The 19,603-nt window shown below is 50.3% G+C and overlaps 4 protein-coding genes and 1 non-coding gene across 5 annotated transcripts; 2 read left to right on the top strand and 3 right to left on the bottom strand.

Moving 5' to 3' along the window:
- Window positions 1–1,521: 1,521 nt before the first annotated feature.
- On the bottom strand, window positions 1,522–1,593 carry TRNAQ-CUG (transfer RNA glutamine (anticodon CUG)). Its single transcript has one exon. It is a non-coding gene; the product is annotated as a tRNA-Gln (tRNA).
- A 245-nt stretch (window positions 1,594–1,838) lies between these two features.
- LOC100170242 (uncharacterized) lies at window positions 1,839–3,042 on the top strand. The gene is made up of 2 exons (NM_001130123.2): window positions 1,839–2,050; window positions 2,115–3,042. Exons 1-2 carry the CDS (start codon window positions 1,895–1,897, stop codon window positions 2,859–2,861), a joined length of 903 nt encoding a protein of 300 aa, NP_001123595.2. The 5' UTR covers window positions 1,839–1,894; the 3' UTR covers window positions 2,862–3,042.
- A 227-nt stretch (window positions 3,043–3,269) lies between these two features.
- Window positions 3,270–4,115, top strand: LOC103649536 (uncharacterized). Its single transcript, NM_001324241.1, has 2 exons — window positions 3,270–3,554; window positions 3,636–4,115. The coding sequence occupies exons 1-2, from the start codon at window positions 3,316–3,318 to the stop codon at window positions 3,868–3,870; spliced, it is 474 nt and encodes a 157-aa protein (NP_001311170.1). The 5' UTR covers window positions 3,270–3,315; the 3' UTR covers window positions 3,871–4,115.
- On the bottom strand, window positions 3,965–5,940 carry LOC100280065 (uncharacterized). The gene is made up of 2 exons (NM_001153005.1): window positions 4,462–5,940; window positions 3,965–4,376 (listed from the first exon to the last, which is right to left on the bottom strand). The coding sequence occupies exons 1-2, from the start codon at window positions 5,913–5,915 to the stop codon at window positions 4,151–4,153; spliced, it is 1,680 nt and encodes a 559-aa protein (NP_001146477.1). The 5' UTR covers window positions 5,916–5,940; the 3' UTR covers window positions 3,965–4,150.
- Window positions 5,941–6,503: 563 nt separating this feature from the next.
- On the bottom strand, window positions 6,504–19,400 carry LOC100193778 (uncharacterized). Its single transcript, NM_001138864.3, has 8 exons — window positions 19,302–19,400; window positions 18,998–19,100; window positions 18,762–18,876; window positions 8,645–8,879; window positions 8,334–8,525; window positions 7,931–8,251; window positions 7,219–7,438; window positions 6,504–6,847 (listed from the first exon to the last, which is right to left on the bottom strand). Exons 2-8 carry the CDS (start codon window positions 19,043–19,045, stop codon window positions 6,761–6,763), a joined length of 1,218 nt encoding a protein of 405 aa, NP_001132336.1. The 5' UTR covers window positions 19,046–19,100; window positions 19,302–19,400; the 3' UTR covers window positions 6,504–6,760.
- Between the last annotated feature and the right edge of the window lie 203 nt (window positions 19,401–19,603).

The raw sequence follows: 19,603 nt of genomic DNA, 5'->3' as shown, positions 1-19,603 counted from the left end.
TCTGACGATGAATTTCTCAACTTTTGTTTATCTTTGGGGCAACCCAAAACATCGTCGTGACCGGCTCGGTAAGAAATTCGTCACCACGCTTCTGGTTCGTCGATCGGATCTCCGGTTCATTGTCGATCTACGAAAAAATCGAGATGTTCATTAACAATGTGGATCGAACGGATTGGTTGGAAGGTATGTTAGTAGTAGGTTAGGAGTATTTTTCCATGTGATAGGCTTGCGCTTCCCACATGATAGACAACCACCACCACTTACTCTTTCACATGCAAAATTGGCATGCAACATGAATTTAATATTAGATATAATCATGATAAGTTGGATCTCATCTATCATATTTATTGTGTCTAAAATATCGTTATCGTCATATGATGTAACGATGCGATGAGGTCAGAGAGGTCTAGACCGTCGTCTTCCAGTCAACTTTGGTAGCGGAGTATCATTGTTGTCATATGATGTAATCTATTTAGTTATTTTTTACAAAATCCTCCACTAGTATACAATTGAGATGTATCCGGATTTGCTCTTAAATCCGAGTGTGATACGGTACTTTCGGCAAAACGGTTAAAGAGGTCCAACTCTCAAGATCCATTAACAAAAAAAAAAGACCTCTTAAAAAGGCCCGTTTCTGAAAACATAGGTTACTTTTGAAAGGCACATATCACGATCGATGTGCCATACAAAGCTCAGGTTGGAAAACACAGGCATGGTTTAATCCAAAACATTGTCAAACATATGTTGCAACAACAAAAGAGTTTTTATGTTTATACATGTAATGTTCATCAGCATGATCGACTGCCAGTTCCGCAGCGCTTAGGGCTAGGCATTCGGTCTATAAGGGTAATTTGGTTCTATTTATTCGAGTTTTTGAAATTTCGGATTATGAAAAATGAGAACCGAAATTTTCAAAATAATTTTAGAAACCGAACCCGAATAGACCCACAATTTCGGTTTGATTTATTCGGTCCACCGAATAGACTGAAATAGTAGAGAGATTATTATCTTTTGTTAAAATATATACAATTAATAATTAATTGGAAGTACTATTATTACAACAAGTGACTATAAAAAATAACATACTGAGATATATATACTATCTTTAAGATGATATCATAATTTTTAGATAATAAGTTCGTAAATCATATAATAATATCATCATATATTAAGGGCTTTTTTATATTTTGGTTTATTCGGTCTATTCGGATTTTAAAGGTTAGGAACCGAACCCGAACCCATACCCCGAAATATAGCACATATAGGAACCGAACCAGAACCCGAAAACCCGAATTCGGTCTATTTGGATTCAATTCGGATTTGGGTTTCGTTTTTAAAATACCCACCACTAGCAGCGCTGTCTCTGCTGCTGCCTTTGCAAGAAAGATGACAAAAACATGCAGCAACAGCCACTGTACAAAACAGACAGCCGTTTTTAAACATGCAACAAATGGACGGGTTCACTTCACACACAGCAAAGACTGTGTTCGGGGGGTAAAAAAACATTTTTTTTAAAAAAAAAGGTTCCACCGAGATTTGAACTCGGGTTACTGGATTCAGAGTCCAATGTCCTAACCGCTAGACCATGGAACCACTTGTGAGAAGGGAGTCTACATTTAATTTTAAAACTGTTACACTACCTGTGTCTACTGGATGGAGGGTTCCATTGCCCATCATCCACCAGCGAAGAAACATAGGGAAAAGGGAAAAAAGATGGTCGTGCTGCCGCGCCATTATAGCCCCGGAATCCGCGGCGCGCCCCCGCCTTCCGTCCTCTCTCCCGCCACAAATCGCCGGGCGCCCGCGCCGCCCCAGCCTCCCTTCTCCCTCCCTCCCTCATCCCCTCCGTGTCCCGGAGCCCAGGGAGCGGAGGCGGGCGGGCCGGCGGGCGGCCATGGACGTGGACTGCGTCTCGCTGCCCGACGCCCCGGCGGGCGACGTGGATGGCGGCGCCGCCCGGCCGTGGCCCAAGGCCGTGACCAACGGCGGCGTCCACGAGCTGCTGGAGTGCCCCGTGTGCACCAACTCCATGTTCCCGCCGATCCACCAGGTGGCCGCCTGCATCCTCTATCTGGTTGGATGGAATTGAGATGACAATCTGCATATGTATGCAGTGCCCCAATGGACACACGCTGTGTTCCACATGCAAGGCCAGAGTACACAACCGTTGCCCTACCTGCAGGCAAGAGCTGGGCGACATCAGGTGTCTGGCGCTGGAGAAAGTCGCCGAGTCGCTGGAGCTCCCCTGCAGGTACTACTCGCTGGGGTGCCCGGAGATCATGCCTTACTACAGCAAGATAAAGCACGAGGCGCAGTGCGGCCTGAGACCGTACAACTGCCCCTACGCCGGCTCCGAGTGCGGCGCGGCCGGCGACATCCCTTCCCTCGTCTCCCACCTGAGGGACGACCACAAGGTGGACATGCACAGCGGCTGCACCTTCAACCACAGATACGTGAAATCCAACCCGCGGGAGGTGGAGAACGCCACCTGGATGCTGACGGTGTTCCACTGCTTCGGCCACTACTTCTGCCTGCACTTCGAGGCGTTCCAGCTCGGGATGGCGCCCGTGTACATGGCCTTCCTCCGCTTCATGGGGGACGAGAACGAGGCCAAGAACTACAGCTACAGCCTCGAGGTCGGCGCCAACGGGAGGAAGATGGTGTGGGAGGGCACCCCAAGGAGCGTCCGCGACAGCCACCGCAAGGTGAGGGACAGCCACGACGGCCTCATCATCCAGAGGAACATGGCGCTCTTCTTCTCCGGCGGGGACCGGAAGGAGCTCAAGCTCAGGATCACCGGACGGATCTGGAAAGAGCAGCAGACACCAGACGGCGCATGTACTCCAAATCTGTGCAGCTAATTAAGCAATCTTCAAACAAACAACACCTTGCCTGTCCTTCTTTCTCTTTCTAATTAATCGTGGTGGTGGTGGTGGTGCTCAAAGGGATTTATTTATTTATTACTAATTATTAGGAGGATGTAGGATGCTCGTGTAAATGAAACTGTGTATATTATATGGATGGCATGGCATCCCTGGCCTTAAATCATGTCACAGCACAGTACTGTACTGTACCTACGGGTGGCCGGCTGATCAAAAGATCTTTGCTTGCTGACAAAGCTGTGTCTGCATCTTCATGACTCCATGTTTGCATTCTATTCCTCCCACACAACAGTCACCAGTGGGCGTGCCACGTGGCCGCTATCCCATCCAATGGTTCCACACCTCCTCTTTCCCAATAATCCCAGGCGCCGCGAGGCAAACAATCTCCTCTTCTCTCCCCAGATTCACTCACCGTCCGTCCGTCCAGGGAGCCATGGCAGCAGCAGCAGCAGCCTGCATCTGTCTGCAGCTCTCTCTCCCAAGCAACCATTCTTCCTCTGCATGTCCTCCAGCATACAGGAAGCGTGTCGCGCTAGCCCCAGGGAGAGGAAACCGTCTTCTCTGCACTGCATCTGGCGCCTCTTCTTCTTCTTCTGTGGTGGTGACCAAGGAGCAGGAGGAAGGATCTCCTGAGCCCGAAATCTTTAGCTACAAAGACGACCCCAACTTCAGGTAAAACTACTTGTTCGTCCTCAAATCTCCTAGATAGCACTTACGTTTTAGCGAATTGTCGTTGATGCGCGCGCCACACAGGGGCTGCAAGGGCTGCGGCAGGGACGAGCTTCAGAGGGGCTGCAATGGACAAGGCCGGATCCAGGGCGGCATAGCCGCCGTCCCGGGCTTCGGCTGGTGGCCCATCAAGGCGTACCGGCCGTGCCCCGGCTTCGTCGCGTCCGGCGGCCGCTACCGGCGCCAGGGCCAAAGCATGGACGACGTTGCATCCGGCAGGGGGAAAAAGAAACCCTCTCCCGCCAAAAAACAAGCTTAACCCCTCTAGCTAGTTTATGTTCATCAGGTGAATTCAGAATCTACCCAAGATGGGAGGGAACTGGGGGAAGCTCAAGTTATTCAGGAACAGCAGTTTTTTTTGGGTCCACAACGCCAATGTATATGCACTAGTTTGGAGTACTGTTTGCAGAAACAACAATTGTATCAGTAGCTTGGAACATCTGACTGTACCCTAATTGTATTATTGTCTTCATCAAGTGGCGAATGCAGGATCTTGCACTGGTATAAGCAAGCACCCACCCACAGGATGATGTGCATTATTACGCTGCTGCCGTCTTCTTGACGAACTCGTCCCTGAGCTGCCTCCGCAGGATCTTGCCGGACACCGACTTGGGGATGGCGTCCACGAAGCGCAGCAGCCGGAGCTTCTTGTACGACGCAACGCGCCCCGCCACGTACGCCATCATGTCCGCCTCGCTCTCCGGCGCGCCACGTCGCCGCACCACGCACGACGCCGGGACCTCGCCGGCCTCCTCGTCCGGCAGCCTGCGCCCGCATACATGCATGATGACCCGCAGGAACACACACGCACAATCTCCAACTGCATGCCGCGGTCCGCTCGGTCGCTTACCCGAAGACGGCGGCGTCCTCGACGGACGGGTGAGACAGCAGGATGGCCTCCAGCTCGGCAGGGGCGACTTGGAAGCCCTTGTACTTGATGAGCTCCTTGATGCGGTCCACGATGAACACGTCGCCGTCGTCGTCGATGTACCCGACGTCGCCCGTGTGGAGCCACCCCGCGGCGTCGATGGTGCGCTCCGTCTCCTCCTTCTTCCTGTAGTAGCCCTGCATCACGGCCTGGCTCCGCACGCAGATCTCCCCCGGCGTGTTCTTGGGCAGCGACCGCCCCGTGTCGGGGTCCACGAACTTCACCTCCAGGTTGGGCAGGATGAAGCCGACCGACTTCTTCTTGGCGACCTGCACCGCCGACCCCACGTCCTCGCCGCCGCCGCTGGCGTGCGTCAGCGTGATGCAGCTGTGCTCCGTGAGCCCGTACGCCTCCTCCACCTGCACGCCCGGGAACTTGCGCTCGAACGCCGCCAGGAGGTCCGGCGCGAGCGGCGCGGCGGCCGTCATGACGGACCTGAGGGCCAGGCCGGACAGGTCGAACTCGTCGGCCACGGGGCTCTTCACCATGGCCAGCATGACCGGCGGCACGACGGGCGCGAACATGACGCGGTGCGTCAGCAGCGCGCCCAGGAACGCGCGCAGGTCGAAGCGGTCCATCACCACCACCGTGCCCTTGTGCCGCAGCGTGGCGCAGCAGATGCCGGTGATGCCGTAGATGTGGAAGAAGGGCATCAGGCCCAGGGTGACCACCTGCCCGACCAGCTCCTGCCCGACGGCGAACATGGAGGAGCAGAGGCTGGACACCAGGTTCCGGTGGCTCAGCATCACGCCCTTGGACACCCCCGTCGTACCAGACGAGTAGGGGAGCGCGCACAGGTCGGACTGCTGCGCCGGCTCAAGCGCCACCACCGGCGCGCCCGCGCGGTCCGCCATGGCGAGGAGCTCGTCCCAGCCTATGGCGCCGGGAAGCCGCGCCACGTCCCCGATGCCGATCACCGGCACGCCAGCGTCCTTCACCTTGTCGTAGGCCACCGCGTCGGCGACCACGAGCCTGGCCTCGGAGTCCTCCACCTGCTTCTTGATCTCGGCGGCGACGGCGCGCGGGTTCACGCCGGAGAAGACCGCTCCGGCGGACATGATCCCGAGGCTCACCACGGGGTACACCGCCAGGTTCGGGAGCGCGACCACCACGACGTGGCCCCTGCGGACGCCGATGGACCGCAGCGCCCTGGCGAACCGCGCCACGTCCCGGACCAGCTCGCCGTAGGTGTAGGACCGGCCACCCGGCGCGGCCTCCACGAGCGCCGTCTTGTCCGCGTAGGCCTCGGCGTCCGCCAGCACGAACTCCGGCACGGTGACGTCGTCTGGTACGGCCACGGGCGGGAACCGGCTCCGGAAGATGTGCTCCTCCTCAGACTCATGCAAATGCACGGCGGCGATGGCCGCGTCGCCCATCCTCAGCTGCTGCTGGTGGTGGTGGTTGTGGGTATGGAGCTGAAGGAAGGGCGCTGCGTTGGCATTTGAAGAGACGACCGGAGGTCTTGGCATTGGGCCACGCGAGGAAGGTGAAGGCATGTTGGTGGTGGCGACACAATTCTTGCGTGGTGTCAAGAAAGGTGGTGTGCAGGTGAGGATCGGTTGTGTCATGGCCTTTGACCTCGTAGAACTTGGCTGGGTCATGCTCATGTCCTTTGAGCTCACAGAGCTTAGAGCCACCGGTCAACAGTGACACGCGTGAAAGCAGCGTTGTCGTGTTCATCATAGTTCGCAATAGAGTTCAGATGATATAATAGTTGGTTAAGTGCATGCACAAATTCTTCAAATGAAAGAAATATCAATTCGCCCCCATATTTTACATGGTAGACAGATTGAAGAAACATGTATGTTTCAGTGTTGACAGAAAGGCAAGTAAACATCAGACCTGAGAAACAGCACACCATTCATGAAAAATCAGTCAAGCACGTTGAGCAGGCATATACATATTGGCACATCGCAATAAGAATGTGCATGTTGAAGAAGCAACTAAAACGACAACCAGCTGCTGCTTCCAATTTGTTTGTGCTATCAACAGCCAAGAATCAAGATTAGCAGTTGGCAATTTGATTAGCATAGGAAAAGCTAAAAAGCATTCTAACCCTATACATCAATTGGCATCCAACTATGCTAAGCAGCAGAACAATTTCACTGGCCTATCACCCTCACAAACTAACACCAAGCTTGTGGCAAAAGCTAGTTACTTTGTGCTGATGCCCGAGCAGGCAATAAGCCCCAACAAAATAGGGATGTACGCCACCAAAATGTTATCGCCACTTGTTGGAGAGCTTGGCTCCAAACGGATTGCTCCCAGGAGTCGCGGGTGAATGAGTTGCTGGCGAATCACGTGACATCTGCGAGAAGAGAACAGACAGCAGGTCAAGTTACGTGTAGATAATATCAGGAAAGAAATAGCCCTTTCTCTATCAGGCCATCCTCCAGCAAGACGTGTATGTGGGAGTGCAAAACATTGTTACCAGCAAGGCGTGTATGTGGGAATGCAAAACATTGTTTCCAGCAAGGTGTGTATGTGGGAGTTTGAAATAGGAAGCAGGATAGGGAGGCTTTAGGCACAATTGTGCCAGTTTGTTAAAAAAAAACTTATAATCATCAAATATTATTCAGATCTCCATGAAATTTGGCCTATTACACAGGAAGCTATACTACACTAGTATATGCGTAAATATTACGTTCTAAAGTGAATAAATTGTTCACGTATACATACCTGTGTCACTGCTGGTTGAGTGACATAATCCATGAGCTCTTGCTTCTGCTTCCTGTATAATTCCTTAACTTGTTTCAGCAGATCTTCCTCCCTTTTCATATCTTCAAGAACCATTTCCTTCTCCCAATTCTTACGTTTAACTTGTTCCTCCATTTCAGCGACATTTTCAGGTAAACTTGAAACATCAGTGGTTACAGGAAATTTCACTTCAAGATTCTTGCTGCAAAAACCGATTATAGTATTTATTAAAGTAAAGAAATTAGCTTGATTAGCGTGTGTGAACATAAATTATAAAGGAAAATAAAAGGTGTAAAAGGTTAGCATACGTAATGGTCCAAACGAGAGCAAGAAAACTGTGTGAGGTAAATAAATAAACCAGGGTAAGACAACTGAGTATGACATTCTTCTTTAGAACATACGAAATCAACAGTTCAGACCTCATAAAGATAATTCATAAAGAGAAAAAGTAATTACACAATTTCTTACACTTTTTAATGACAGTACAGTTTTACAGTTAACAGAAAGTAATTGAAGTGCATCGAGCATTACAAATTCCATGAATCATGATTAAGTGTTGTAAAAAGTGTCTGATAGAATGAGCTTGTGAAAACTTTAAATAGTACAGTACACAATAGCCAAGAGAATCAGCAAAACTCAAAAACTGCATGATAAATTGAAAATACTAAGACATGTAAACAGATAAATTGCATACCTATGGCCAAGGCAGAATGAGCCATTGGGTCTCAGTAGACCACCATCTAGAGAAACAGCACCATCTTTTATCAGAGGAAGGGCACTTTGAATGTCAGTTCTAGTCTTATAAACTTGTAAATGGGAAAACAAAGTATAAAACAAAGTTTCCCTAAGACCATGGCCACTGGCTGTGAGGAACCTCAAGTGTGCTCGGTCCAGGTGGATCATATTTACTGCAAAATCCAGAAAACCAGGAGGCGACTCCCCTCCAGGCAACCTTGGTCTATGTAAAATAAGCTTTCTTTGTGGATCGTCAATGATAACATCACCGGAAAATGGCCTGCAGCATTTAATAATGCATAATATTGAAGTGCTCATCCAGTTGATCCTAAAAGAGGTGGTAAATATATTAAAAGATGTACCTCAAGTTTTCAAGACAAAAGACAGTAAATCTTCCATCCAGAAATTTTCCAACAGAGCGACCAAGTCCATGAATGCCACTGGTGTTATCAATGATGCCATCCTTGTCGTATTTCTCAAGACCCTTAACACCATCATAAGTCTTGCAAACAAGAGCAAGCATATTATCCATTCCCAAGTACTCTGTGAGAAGCCTACAATAAAATCAAAACAAGATAAAAAAGGCAAAATAAGAACAAACATATCGTTTCAATTAACTTGGTGCCAATTAAGGCACTAAAAATCTCATATGGAACAAAGAAGAAAATTTGACCTGCTGAGGTTATCATTATTTACTTTTCCCAATGTAGCCACAAAACCAAGTATATCTTTCATCAGTGGCATCTTAGATGCTAGCTCATGATGACGGACTTTCAGTTGGCATATAATCCCAGCTGCTGTCTTGCCCTGATCAAGTATACTTCGAATAGTGCGCTGTTCAGCCTCTTGAGCAGAAGTATCATTATTTACAACAGCGGCCACGGATGAATGGTAATTCCCAAGTTTAACTGAGAAAAATTACAGTTTCAGTACACTTATAGAGGCATTGTGATATAATGTATGGAAATGTGGAGTCTGGACTTCTTTCATCATTGAAGCACAGTCCATCAGAGTGCTAAAAATAGGAAGCAAAAGGAAAGGTAGTCAACAAGGCTAATCTGACTTCCAAAATTATATTACACTCTTTGTGTAATGCTGTGCAAGCTTAAAATGATCTATTGTCAAAGACAAATTCTTATAAAATATATGAAATGTTGTATTACTCATCTAGATATTTATGGAACATCATCCGTTCGCAAGAATGCTAATTACATTCTAAAGCAAAAGGGCCACTAGTTGAGCTGGTTAGGTGGTCTAAATAGCACTCCTCAGTGTTAGACAGCAATATTCATTGCCTTGTATATAGGCGTGATGCCTGGCTTCTTTAATCAGCCGGCCAGCCTTGTATAGCAGGTTAGGATAGAGAGAGATTTGGGGAAGAGTCCAGGATGGTAAGGATCAATTAGGGTCCTTCTGTTTCCTTGTCTAGGAGGTTTCCTTTTACCTCTGGCTCTTCCCCTATATATGTAACAGCACTCTTCTCTATCAATACACACAATTCCTGCATTCTACTTTACTTACATGGTATCACGAGTCTAGTTTTTCTTCCTGCCGCTTCCACTTCCAGCGCGCTGTTCTTCGGCGCTGCTCCAGCGCGCCTTCTCTTGGCGCTGCTCTATGGCCGCTATCACCTCAGGCATCGAATCCGATCCCCTTGCTGTCCCACAAGAGGATGATGTCGTCCAAGACCGCGAGCGCCAAGCCCAGGTCGCTCGCGCCGCCGACGCCGAGCGAGAGGCCACCGTCGCCCAGCAAGAACGCGACGCGACGGATGCTCGCGTGCATGCGGCCCTGGAACGTGCCGCGCGTGAACGCGCGGCTGCTGCGCTGCCTCCCCCCAGTGACGACTCCTCCCATGGAGATCCCGACGGTGACATCCAAGACGGTGGTTGTAACATCCCAAAATTTCAACCCGAGGTTTGGAACCCTAATCTCCTGACACCCCCCTATCTCTCCCTAATTTCTCCCTCATAGGACATCTCATCATATGCATACACCTTGATTGTTAGAAGCACCTCACATAGATGATTATTTTTTTTAGCACCTAAGATTATTTAGCTAATTATTTGTTCAAAAGAAAAGGGGATAAAAGAAATAGAAAATAGAAAGGAAATAGAAAATAGAAAAGAAAAAGGAAAAACCTTCCCCCCCGGTTGGGCCGTTTCCGGCCCAGCTCCCCCCCCCTTCCGCGCGCAGCGCCGCTCTCCCCCGCTGACCGGTCGGCCCCACCCGTCAGCCCGCACCCCCCCTCGCTCTCTCGCGATCTCTCTCTGGCAAGCGAGCCCCGCCCGTCAGCGCCTTCCTCGCGTCCGTGACCGAGGCTAGCGACGCGATTGCGCCGGCCACTGCCCGCCTCGTCGCCTCGCCATTATTGCATTCACCAGCTCGGTTTGGTGCCTTGCATCTGCCCGAGCCATCCCGTCGCCCCGTCTGCCCGAGCCATCTCGTCGTCACCACTGTGCACCACCATCTCCGTCGTGGCGAGCTCGCCGGGACACGCCACCTCACGCCCCTTCCCCGCCCCGGGCGCCTATAAAAGGGCCGCCCCGAGCTCCCCAAATTCCTCACCTCGGCCTCGGCCATCTCCTCCCTCTTCCCCCGAGCTCAATTGAGCCAGCGCCGCCGCCATCTCCATCTCCGGTGAGCCTCCCCTTCCCCTCTACGTTGGGTTCTAGTTAAATTAGTTTAGCTCTTGAGCTCCGCCACTTCACCCCGAGCACGGCACACCGTTTTCCCCTCGCCTATTGCATCGTTGGCCTCGCCGGCGACCTCACTGCCGCGAGCGCCCGCCACCGCGCAGTGGACCGGCCACCCCAGGCACCCTCCGGCCAAATTGGCCCCTCCACCATAATCCCCTACCCCGGCCCGTGCCTCGCCACCACTCCCCCGTCACGGAACCGGAGCCCCGGCCGGTTCGCCCCCCCCCCCCATCACCGCTCCACGCCGTTACCCGCCCCCCCCCCCCTCGCTGACGCGTGGGCCCGCGCCCACGGCGTCCGCCGCGCCGTCGCCGCTCCTCCGCGGGCCGGCTGGGCCGAAATCCCCCCCCCCCGGCCCAGGTAGCTGAGAATTTCTTTTTCCTTTTCCCATTTTCATATATATATTTATATGCTGATATTTTATGCACCAAAAATAGTTTAAATAAATTATAGGGCACAAAAATAATAATGTATAATAATTGGCACACCCCACCAAGTCACCATAATTGATGTATTGTTCCCTATCTGTGTTTGTTAGCGGAAGAGGGATCCAATCCTCCGGAAGAAGGGCAGGAACCCGACCCCTCCGAGATAAATCTTTTGTGCCAGAAAAGCTTCGACGAAGGCAAGTCCATCCTTCCCTTGATGCATAATTTACCTATTCTTTCTACCACTACCTAAGCCGGGATTAAGGGATGGAATATTTGGATTGTGAGCAGAGAGATAGCCCGCATTAACAAACATCTTTTGAGTACAAAATGTGGGATGGGAAAAGAGCAGTGGTTTTGACTAAGCGATGTTTTAAAAAAAAGTGTGCGATGAAGGGTATTCACCCTCATCACCTTGTGAGTGGGATGATCAGGGACTCCCTGGTTTAGGGGAGGGCCTAAGGTGATGGCTCAACTAGTTTAGGTGTGAGCAGAAGGATTGTCCCCTCATATAAGGACCGGTTTGTCATCATTCACTACATGTACTCATGATAAGTACAACCACTCGAGACTGTGTGGGCAGTCACTCAATCTGAACTCGTACGGTCCAACCCCAGGGTTATGAAGGCTGGGGAGCACCGGGAGGATAAGGAGGAGGAATGTTTTGCCCGGTTTGGACATGGCGGTGGCCTGACTCCTGGTACAACCGCTAAGGTTAGGACGTGCGAGGGAAGAAAGAGATTCGGATTCGGGTCTCATTGGCTATGGGATCGCAGAGCCGGACTAGTGGGTAAAGTGTACCCCTCTGCGCAAAGTTCAAACCTATTCGAATAGTCTGTGTCCACTGGTATGGACTAGTCTGGTGTGGTATGACAATTAGTGTTTCACAAAAACAGGGAAATGTGTGTGTGTGTTTGGAAATGAAAATGATGCCACGGGAGCGGGAAGCTCAGTGGTGGTTGAGTAATGTGTTATTTCTATTTCCTTGGGAAAACCCCTAAAAGTATTGCCTTTCTCTGAGAAAAAGAAGAGTGGCTTCAACTCCACCATATAAAGCATGTATGATATAGGTCCCTTTCTCCTTACGGGAGCGGGATGGGCTTGCGGAATACCTAGTGTATTCACCCAGATTTATTTATGTTTTTCAGCAGCTGAAGACTTCTTTTCTGCTATGCTTGATTGAGGGGGTTGTGTCTGCACCCAGTTCTGCCTGTGGCTTGGGCTAGTTTATCTTCTACTGCGCTTTGTATTTCTGGCTCTCTCGAGCCTGTACTCTGGTATTGTAATAACTTTTATTCGAACTCTGTACTATTTGAAGTAAAGAATGTGGTTACTAGCCTCCTGGGACTAGTAATTGTATCACATTTGAGTCCCAAAGGATCGGGACGCTTCAGTGGTGCCTCCCCTCTGGAGGCAACACTCCTCCATCATGAGGCTGCAACCCTGCTGAATCTACACGCCCAGGCAGTGGCTGTGCAGAACATTCGCACCCTCATCCCGCTCCTCCTCAACGCCAACTCCGCATTCTACGCCTGATGGTGTGATACCTTCCTTCTCACCCTCACCAAGTTCTCCCTAGAAGGTCATGTTCTCTCCGATATCACTGCATATACCTCCTCCGATTGGGTTCGCATGAACGCCGTCGTCCGTACTTGGATCCTCAACACCATCTCCGACGACCTCGCCGACACTGTATCCCAGCGCGACGTCACAGCTCGCGTCCTATGGCTCTCTATCGAGTCCCAATTCCTAGGGAACTGCACCACTCGTGCTCTCTACGCCGACCAAGAGTTCCGCTCCTTCTCCCAGGGCGACATTCCTGTTGCCAAATACTGTCGTCGCTACAAAAAGCTTGCCGAGGATCTTCGCAACCTTGGCGAGCCCGTCTCCGACAGAACGCTTGTCCTCAACATCATCCGAGGTCTTAACGAGCGCTTCCTTGCGCTGAGTCTACATCTTCGTCGCACATACCCCCTGCCCAGTTTCCTGCAGGTCCGCGACGATCTTGCTCTTAAGGAGCTCACCATGGCGAAGGCTCCACCTGCTGCTACCCTTGTTGCGCTCACTGCACCTGGCAGCATGGGCAGCACCACTTCTCCTACGCCCTCCACCGGCGCTCCTCGTCATTCCCAGCAATCGGCCACTCAACTGCCGGCCCCCTCGCAGCCCTCTGGGGGAGGCTCCGACGGCCGCTACAACTCCAACCAGCGCGGCAAGAGGGGCAAACGCGGCGGTGGTAGGCACTTCACCACCAACCGCGCCGACGCTGGACCTCCCACTAGCCAGGGGTCCCAATACAGCTACTACAACCCCTGGTCAGGGGCTATCTACATGTGGACGGGTCAGCGACCACCTACCACGCCTCGTCCACCCCATGGCGTGCCCTCGTCTCCACAGGCTCTGATGGCCGGTCCCCCAAGTCAGTGGACCGGACAGTGTGGTGTTCCCCCGACCTCCTATGGGCCACCTCCCGGATACGTCGGCCCACCCGCTCCCACTCCGGTATGGGATCAGCAGACCCTGGCTGCCAACTTCTAGACTGTTGCTCTTCAACAACCTGTCCAACATGAGTGGCACTTCGACACTGGTGCCACCAGCCACATGACCTCTGACGCCAGTATCATCTCTCAAACCCTTCCTTCGCGTCATATTCCTTCACATATTGTTGTCAGTAATGGTCATCTCATTCCTGTCACTTCCACTGGCACCACTCACCTTCCACATAATTTATCCCTTAAAAATGTCCTTGTCTCACCGTCCCTCATTAAGGATTTAATTTTTGTTCGTTAATTCACCACCGATAACAATTGTTCTGTTGAATTTGACCTGCTCCGTTGCTCTGTGAAGGATCTTCCTACTCGGCGCGAGATCCTCAGATGTGATAGCTCTGGGCCACTATACCCCCTCCGGCTCCCGGCTACCACCCTTCATGCATCAACGACACCTACTACGTCCCTGTGGCACCAGCGTCTTGGGCACCCTGGTCACGCCGTCTTATCACATCTTGCCCAATCATCAGTCATTCCCTGTAATAAGAGTGCCACCGCTCCTTTATGTCATGCTTGTCAATTAGGACATCATGTTCGTCTTCCTTTTCATACATCCACCTCCTGGGCTACTAAAATTTTTCAGTTAATACATTGTGATTTGTGGACCTCCCCTTGACTAGTGTCTCTGGTCATAAATACTATCTTGCCATTTTAGATGATTATTCCCACTTTCTGTGGACATTCCCTTTGCCTCTCAAATCAGACACTTTGTCCACCCTCACCACTTTCTTTGCCTATGTCCGCACTCAGTTCGGAATCACCATTCAGGGTATTCGGTGCGACAACGGCCGTGAGTTCGACAACGTACGTGTCCGCACATTTTTTTCCTCGCACGGCATTCACCTTCGTATGTCATGCCCCTACACCTCCGCGCAGAATGGCAAAGCCGAACGCATCATACGATCCATAAACAATGTCGTTCGTTCCCTTCTTTTCCACGCTAGTGTTCCCCCCGTCTTTTGGGCCGCAGCTCTAGGCACTGCCACCTATCTCATAAACATCCTACCCACCAAAACCCTCAACCATTCCATGCCTCACTTCTATCTATTTGGAAAACATCCTTCATATGAGCATCTCCGTGTTTTTGGTTGCACCTGTTATCCCAACCTGTCAGCCACTGCCCCCCCCACAAACTTCCCCCCGCTCCACCCTCTGTGTTTTCCTCGGGTATTCCCCTCACCACAAGGGCTACCTTTGTCTCGATCGTCAAACCAATCGCATAATCATCTCACGCCACATGGTCTTTGATGAAGCCTCTTTTCCCTTCTCCAATGCTTCTTCCCCTCCCACGGTGCTGCACTTGATTTCCTGGACGACGTGCCTAACACGGTCTTAGTTCCCTTTGAACTGTCACCGATTTTTTCTTCTACAGGTACTGCTGCAACACAGGACCAGTCACTTGGCGAACCACCTGTGGTTGTCCCGGACTACTCACCACAGTCTCTTGGATAGCCACGTGCGCTTCAGCAGGCTTCCTCACCTTCACCAGCAGCCTTGGCGTCTCCTGCTGCTGACCCAGCAGCTCCGACACCTCATGCTGCTGGACCCGCAGCCCTAGCGCTCCCTGATGCTACAGGGACTCGCGTCGTGCAGCCGGCTCCACCAGCAGCTACCCCGGTTACCCCCAGGGCAATCACCGTCGACCGTTTCGGTGGCCAGGTGTACTCTCGTCGTCGACCTCCTACCGCAGCGTCTCCCTCACCTGCAGCACAGGCGTCAGATGCTGTTGGGCCTCCTGATGATCCAGGAACTACTCCAACTGTCCCTGTCGGCGCTGTTGTTGTCCCCCCTGTGGTCAACCACCACCGTATGACCACTAGGGGCAAGCGTGGCCTTCGGTTCCCAGCTCTATTTGAAGCTTCAGCACTGTCTCCAATTCCTCGCAGCTATCGCGCTGCCTTGGCCGATCCCCACTGGCGCGCTGCTATGGAACAGGAGTATGTAGCTCTGGTTGGAAACAACACCTGGGATCTCGTTCCTCGACCACCTCATTCCAATGTTGTGACAGGCAAGTGGATATTCAAGCATAAGTTCAACGCCGATGGTTCTCTTGAGCGGTATAAGGCACGTTGGGTCCTTCGCGGGTTCACTCAACGCCCTGGCATCGATTTCTCTGAGACTTTTAGTCCTGTGGTCAAACCTGCTACAGTTTGGACAGTCCTCTCATTGGCTCTCTCACGTGGTTGGCCTATTCATCAGTTGGATGTCAATAATGCCTTTCTTCACGGCACACTGTCTGAAACTGTCATTTGTGCTCAGCCCACTGATTTCAAAGACTCCACTCATTCCAGATTATGTATGCTGTCTCAACCGCTCTCTTTATGGACTCAAGCAAGCCCCTCGTGCATGGTACAACAGATTTGCTTCTCACCTCCTACAGCTCAGTTTCATTGAGGCCAAAACAGACACGTCTTTGTTTGTCTATCACAAGGGTGCAGACATGGCCTATCTTCTTCTGTATGTGGATGATATTGTGCTTACTGCCTCCTCCCTGCCAACACTACGACGAATCATCAGTGCCCTCCAGCAAGAATTTCCTATGAAGGATCTTGGCAGACTTCACCATTTCCTCGGCATGCATGTTCAACACTCTACCTTAGGCATCTATCTGTCCCAGCATCAGTACATGATTGAGATTCTTGAACGAGCTGGTATGAGTGATTGCAAGCCATGCACTACACCAGTTGATGTGAACCCCAAGCTCCCCTCTGATGGCGCTCCAGTTTCAAATCGCACTGATTACCGCAGTCTTGCAGGAGCTCTTCAGTACCTTACATTCACCCGTCCAGACATTACGTATGTTGTTCAGCAGGTTTATCTCCACATTTATGATCCACGGGAACCACACTTGGCTGCCCTCAAACGCATCCTACGATACATCAGAGGGACTTTGCATCTGGGGCTGTTCCTTCGCCCAACTTCTCAAACTGAGTTGGTCGTTTACTCTGATGCCGATTGGGCGGGCTGTCCGGACACCCGCAGATCCACATCTGGCTATGCTGTCTTCTTCGGCGACAACCTGGTCTCCTGGTCTTCCAAGCGCCAGAACACGGTTTCTCACTCCAGTGGTGAAGCAGAATACCATGTTGTTGTTAATGTCGTTGCTGAAGCTACCTGGCTTCGATAGCTCTTGACTGAATTGCATGCTCCTCTGCCGAAGACGACCTTGGTATATTGTGACAACATCAGTTCTGTCTGCATGTCCTCCAACCCCGTTCAGCATCAGCGCACCAAACATGTGGAGATCGACATTCACTTCTTTCGGGAACATGTTGCTCTTGGCCATGTCCGTGTCCTCCATGTGCCGACAACTTCACAGTATGATGACGTCTTCACTAAGGGTCTGTCGTCTTCGGTGTTCACTGATTTTCGGTCCAGCCTCAACGTTCGCTCAACGGACGTATCGACTGCGGGGGGATGTTAGACAACAATATTCATTGCCTTGTATATAGGCATGATGCTTGGCTTCTTTAATCAGCCGGCCAGCCTTGTATAGCAGGTTTTTTTCTCGAATACGCAAGAGAATTGCGTATTTTTATATTAATAGAGGAAGCAAAAACACAAAAGTTATAGCCAAGAGGCCACACAAGAATTACAGGGGATAACAGGAGGAGAGAAACAAAGACAAACATAACAGCCCCAGACACACAATCACACCTGAAGCACAGAATCACTTAGGTAGCAACATCTGGCAGCGACAGACCATTGGCACCAGCCAGCTTAGGATAGAGAGAGATTTGGGGAAGAGTCCAGGATGGTAAGGATCAATTAGGGTCCTTCTGTTTCCTTGTCTAGGAGGTTTCCTTTTACCTCTGGCTCTTCCCCTATATATGTAACAACACTCTTCTCTATCAATACACACACAATTCCTGCATTCTACTTTACTTACACTCAGGTCTTGATTGGACTATACCGATGCAAGAGATACACCCGAGGCCCGATGAGCAAGGTGCCCCAAGGCGCGACGCAAGAAGTGCCTCGAGGGCCGATGTCCGCGCAAGAGGTGCCCCATGGCCCAAGGCAAGTGATGCCCTAGGGCCGACACCTCAGGTGCAAGGAGGTCGACCGAGGGCCTTGCCCATGGCTGAGCAAGAGGAAGGATTTTCCTTCTTAATTCTTGCTTCATTAGATTGATATATCTCCTCTCCTTATATAGAGAGGCTTACTTGACCCCTAAGGTAATATCCTAACCAAATCAATCTAACTTATCTCTTTCCTTATCCTAACTAACCAGATCTTTCCTTATCCTAACTAATAAAATCAATCTAACTTATCTCTTTATTTATCCTAACTTATCGATTGAAGATGGTGCAGCGCCCATGCCGCATGACGGATCAACAACAACAAAAGTAGTGTCGTCAACATGAAGGATGTGATGGAATTTGGGACAAGGCTACACCAGAAACTGGCATGATGACAGCCATCGTCTCACAGCCCGACAAAAGACGTCAAGAGCTTTAGAGGATAGACCCCTTCTTTTCTTGCTTGCCTTAAAGGGCTACATATGCCCTATGTAAGCTAGGGACCATAAATATAGTTTAAACATGGCTTTAAATAGCGGGCAAAGAGGTTTAGCGGCGTGCTTCTGCAAATAACTAGGGATGTTCCTGAAACATCCGAATTGTAACACAAATCTAATATTTTAGCATAGATATACATAAAATTTAAAGTTAATTTTCGGCAATGTTATTAAGAATATTATGAAGTATTTAAATAAATTTTTGTATAATTTTTTGTGTACATTATTTTCTCCCTACAACAAAAAAGGTGAAAAAACATCCGAATCCGTATTCGGATAGACATCCGAATTTTATATGAATTATTTAAAAAGATATAGAATGAATTTAATGTTTATTTTTTATGAAGATTAATAGTCTCAATGGTAAAAACAAGAATATAAATTTACATAGCAAATTCTATATGTTAGTTGTTCACAATCGAAGAAAGAAGACCAAAAAATGACATCCGAATAAATATCCGGATCCATCCCTACAAATAACGGGCTATATCGGGATATAGCGGGCTAAATGAGCCTATAGCGCAAACAGCTATAGCGAGCTATAGCGAAGGCTATAGCCGGCTATTTAAAACCATGTCACAAAATAAAAACTTACTTCCCAGGTCGACGCACGCCTCTTCAACAGTATTGAGTTGGGATTTGAGGAACCTAATGTTGTTCTCATGGTGGCTCACTTCGAGAGCCAGTCTCTTGAGCTTGTCCTCTATCGCCTGCAAGAAACACGAACCAAAAATAGCCCCATTCAGAGAATGGTAACCTCGAAGCACATTGCGACAGTAGCATGCCAGTGCCAAATCAAACCGCGTAAAAGAGAGGCAGCACTGGGAGCACCTTGTAATTGAACTCCACAATCTGCGTCGGCAGCGACGGAGTCGCCATGCCGCGCCTCCGCGAATTGAGCCGTCGCAGGAAGACGAACTATGTGACCACTAATCTGCGCCGCGTAAAGAAGAAGCAGGAGTCAAACTGGCAGCGCCGAGACAGTGTCGAGGGAGAGGAATCGAGACCATGGAACACAGCACAGCGAAACACAGGGATGGTAGAAACGGTGGAAGAGAAATAAGGTAGCGAATACGAAGGCGGCGGCGCTGGGCGGAGGAAGGGGACTGACTGGGAGGGAAAAGAAAATACTCGCCTTGGTGCCATGGCCGCGGGAGCAGAGGGCGGCGGGGTTGCAGGACCTTCCTAGGGAGAGCGAGATAGATTTGAGATGTTCTAGGGGCTAGGGCTGGTTTGAGAACAAGAGGATTAGAGAAGATTGAAGGAGTCAAATGTATTAAATACTAAGAAGATTTTAGTTCTTTCGCTTGTTTGGTGGAAAAGCTAAGAGCAACTCCAATAGTTATATATAATTATATTATCTAAATCTTAGATTTAGCAAATCCTTAAATAATATAGGAAACAAAAAACTTATCTCCTCCAATAGTTCTCTATATA

Source organism: Zea mays, chromosome 3 (assembly GCF_902167145.1).
Source record: "Zea mays cultivar B73 chromosome 3, Zm-B73-REFERENCE-NAM-5.0, whole genome shotgun sequence".
Taxonomy (NCBI): Eukaryota; Viridiplantae; Streptophyta; class Magnoliopsida; order Poales; family Poaceae; genus Zea; species Zea mays.
Note: the sequence above shows the minus strand (reverse complement) of the source record. Positions and strands in the feature narration are given on the sequence as shown.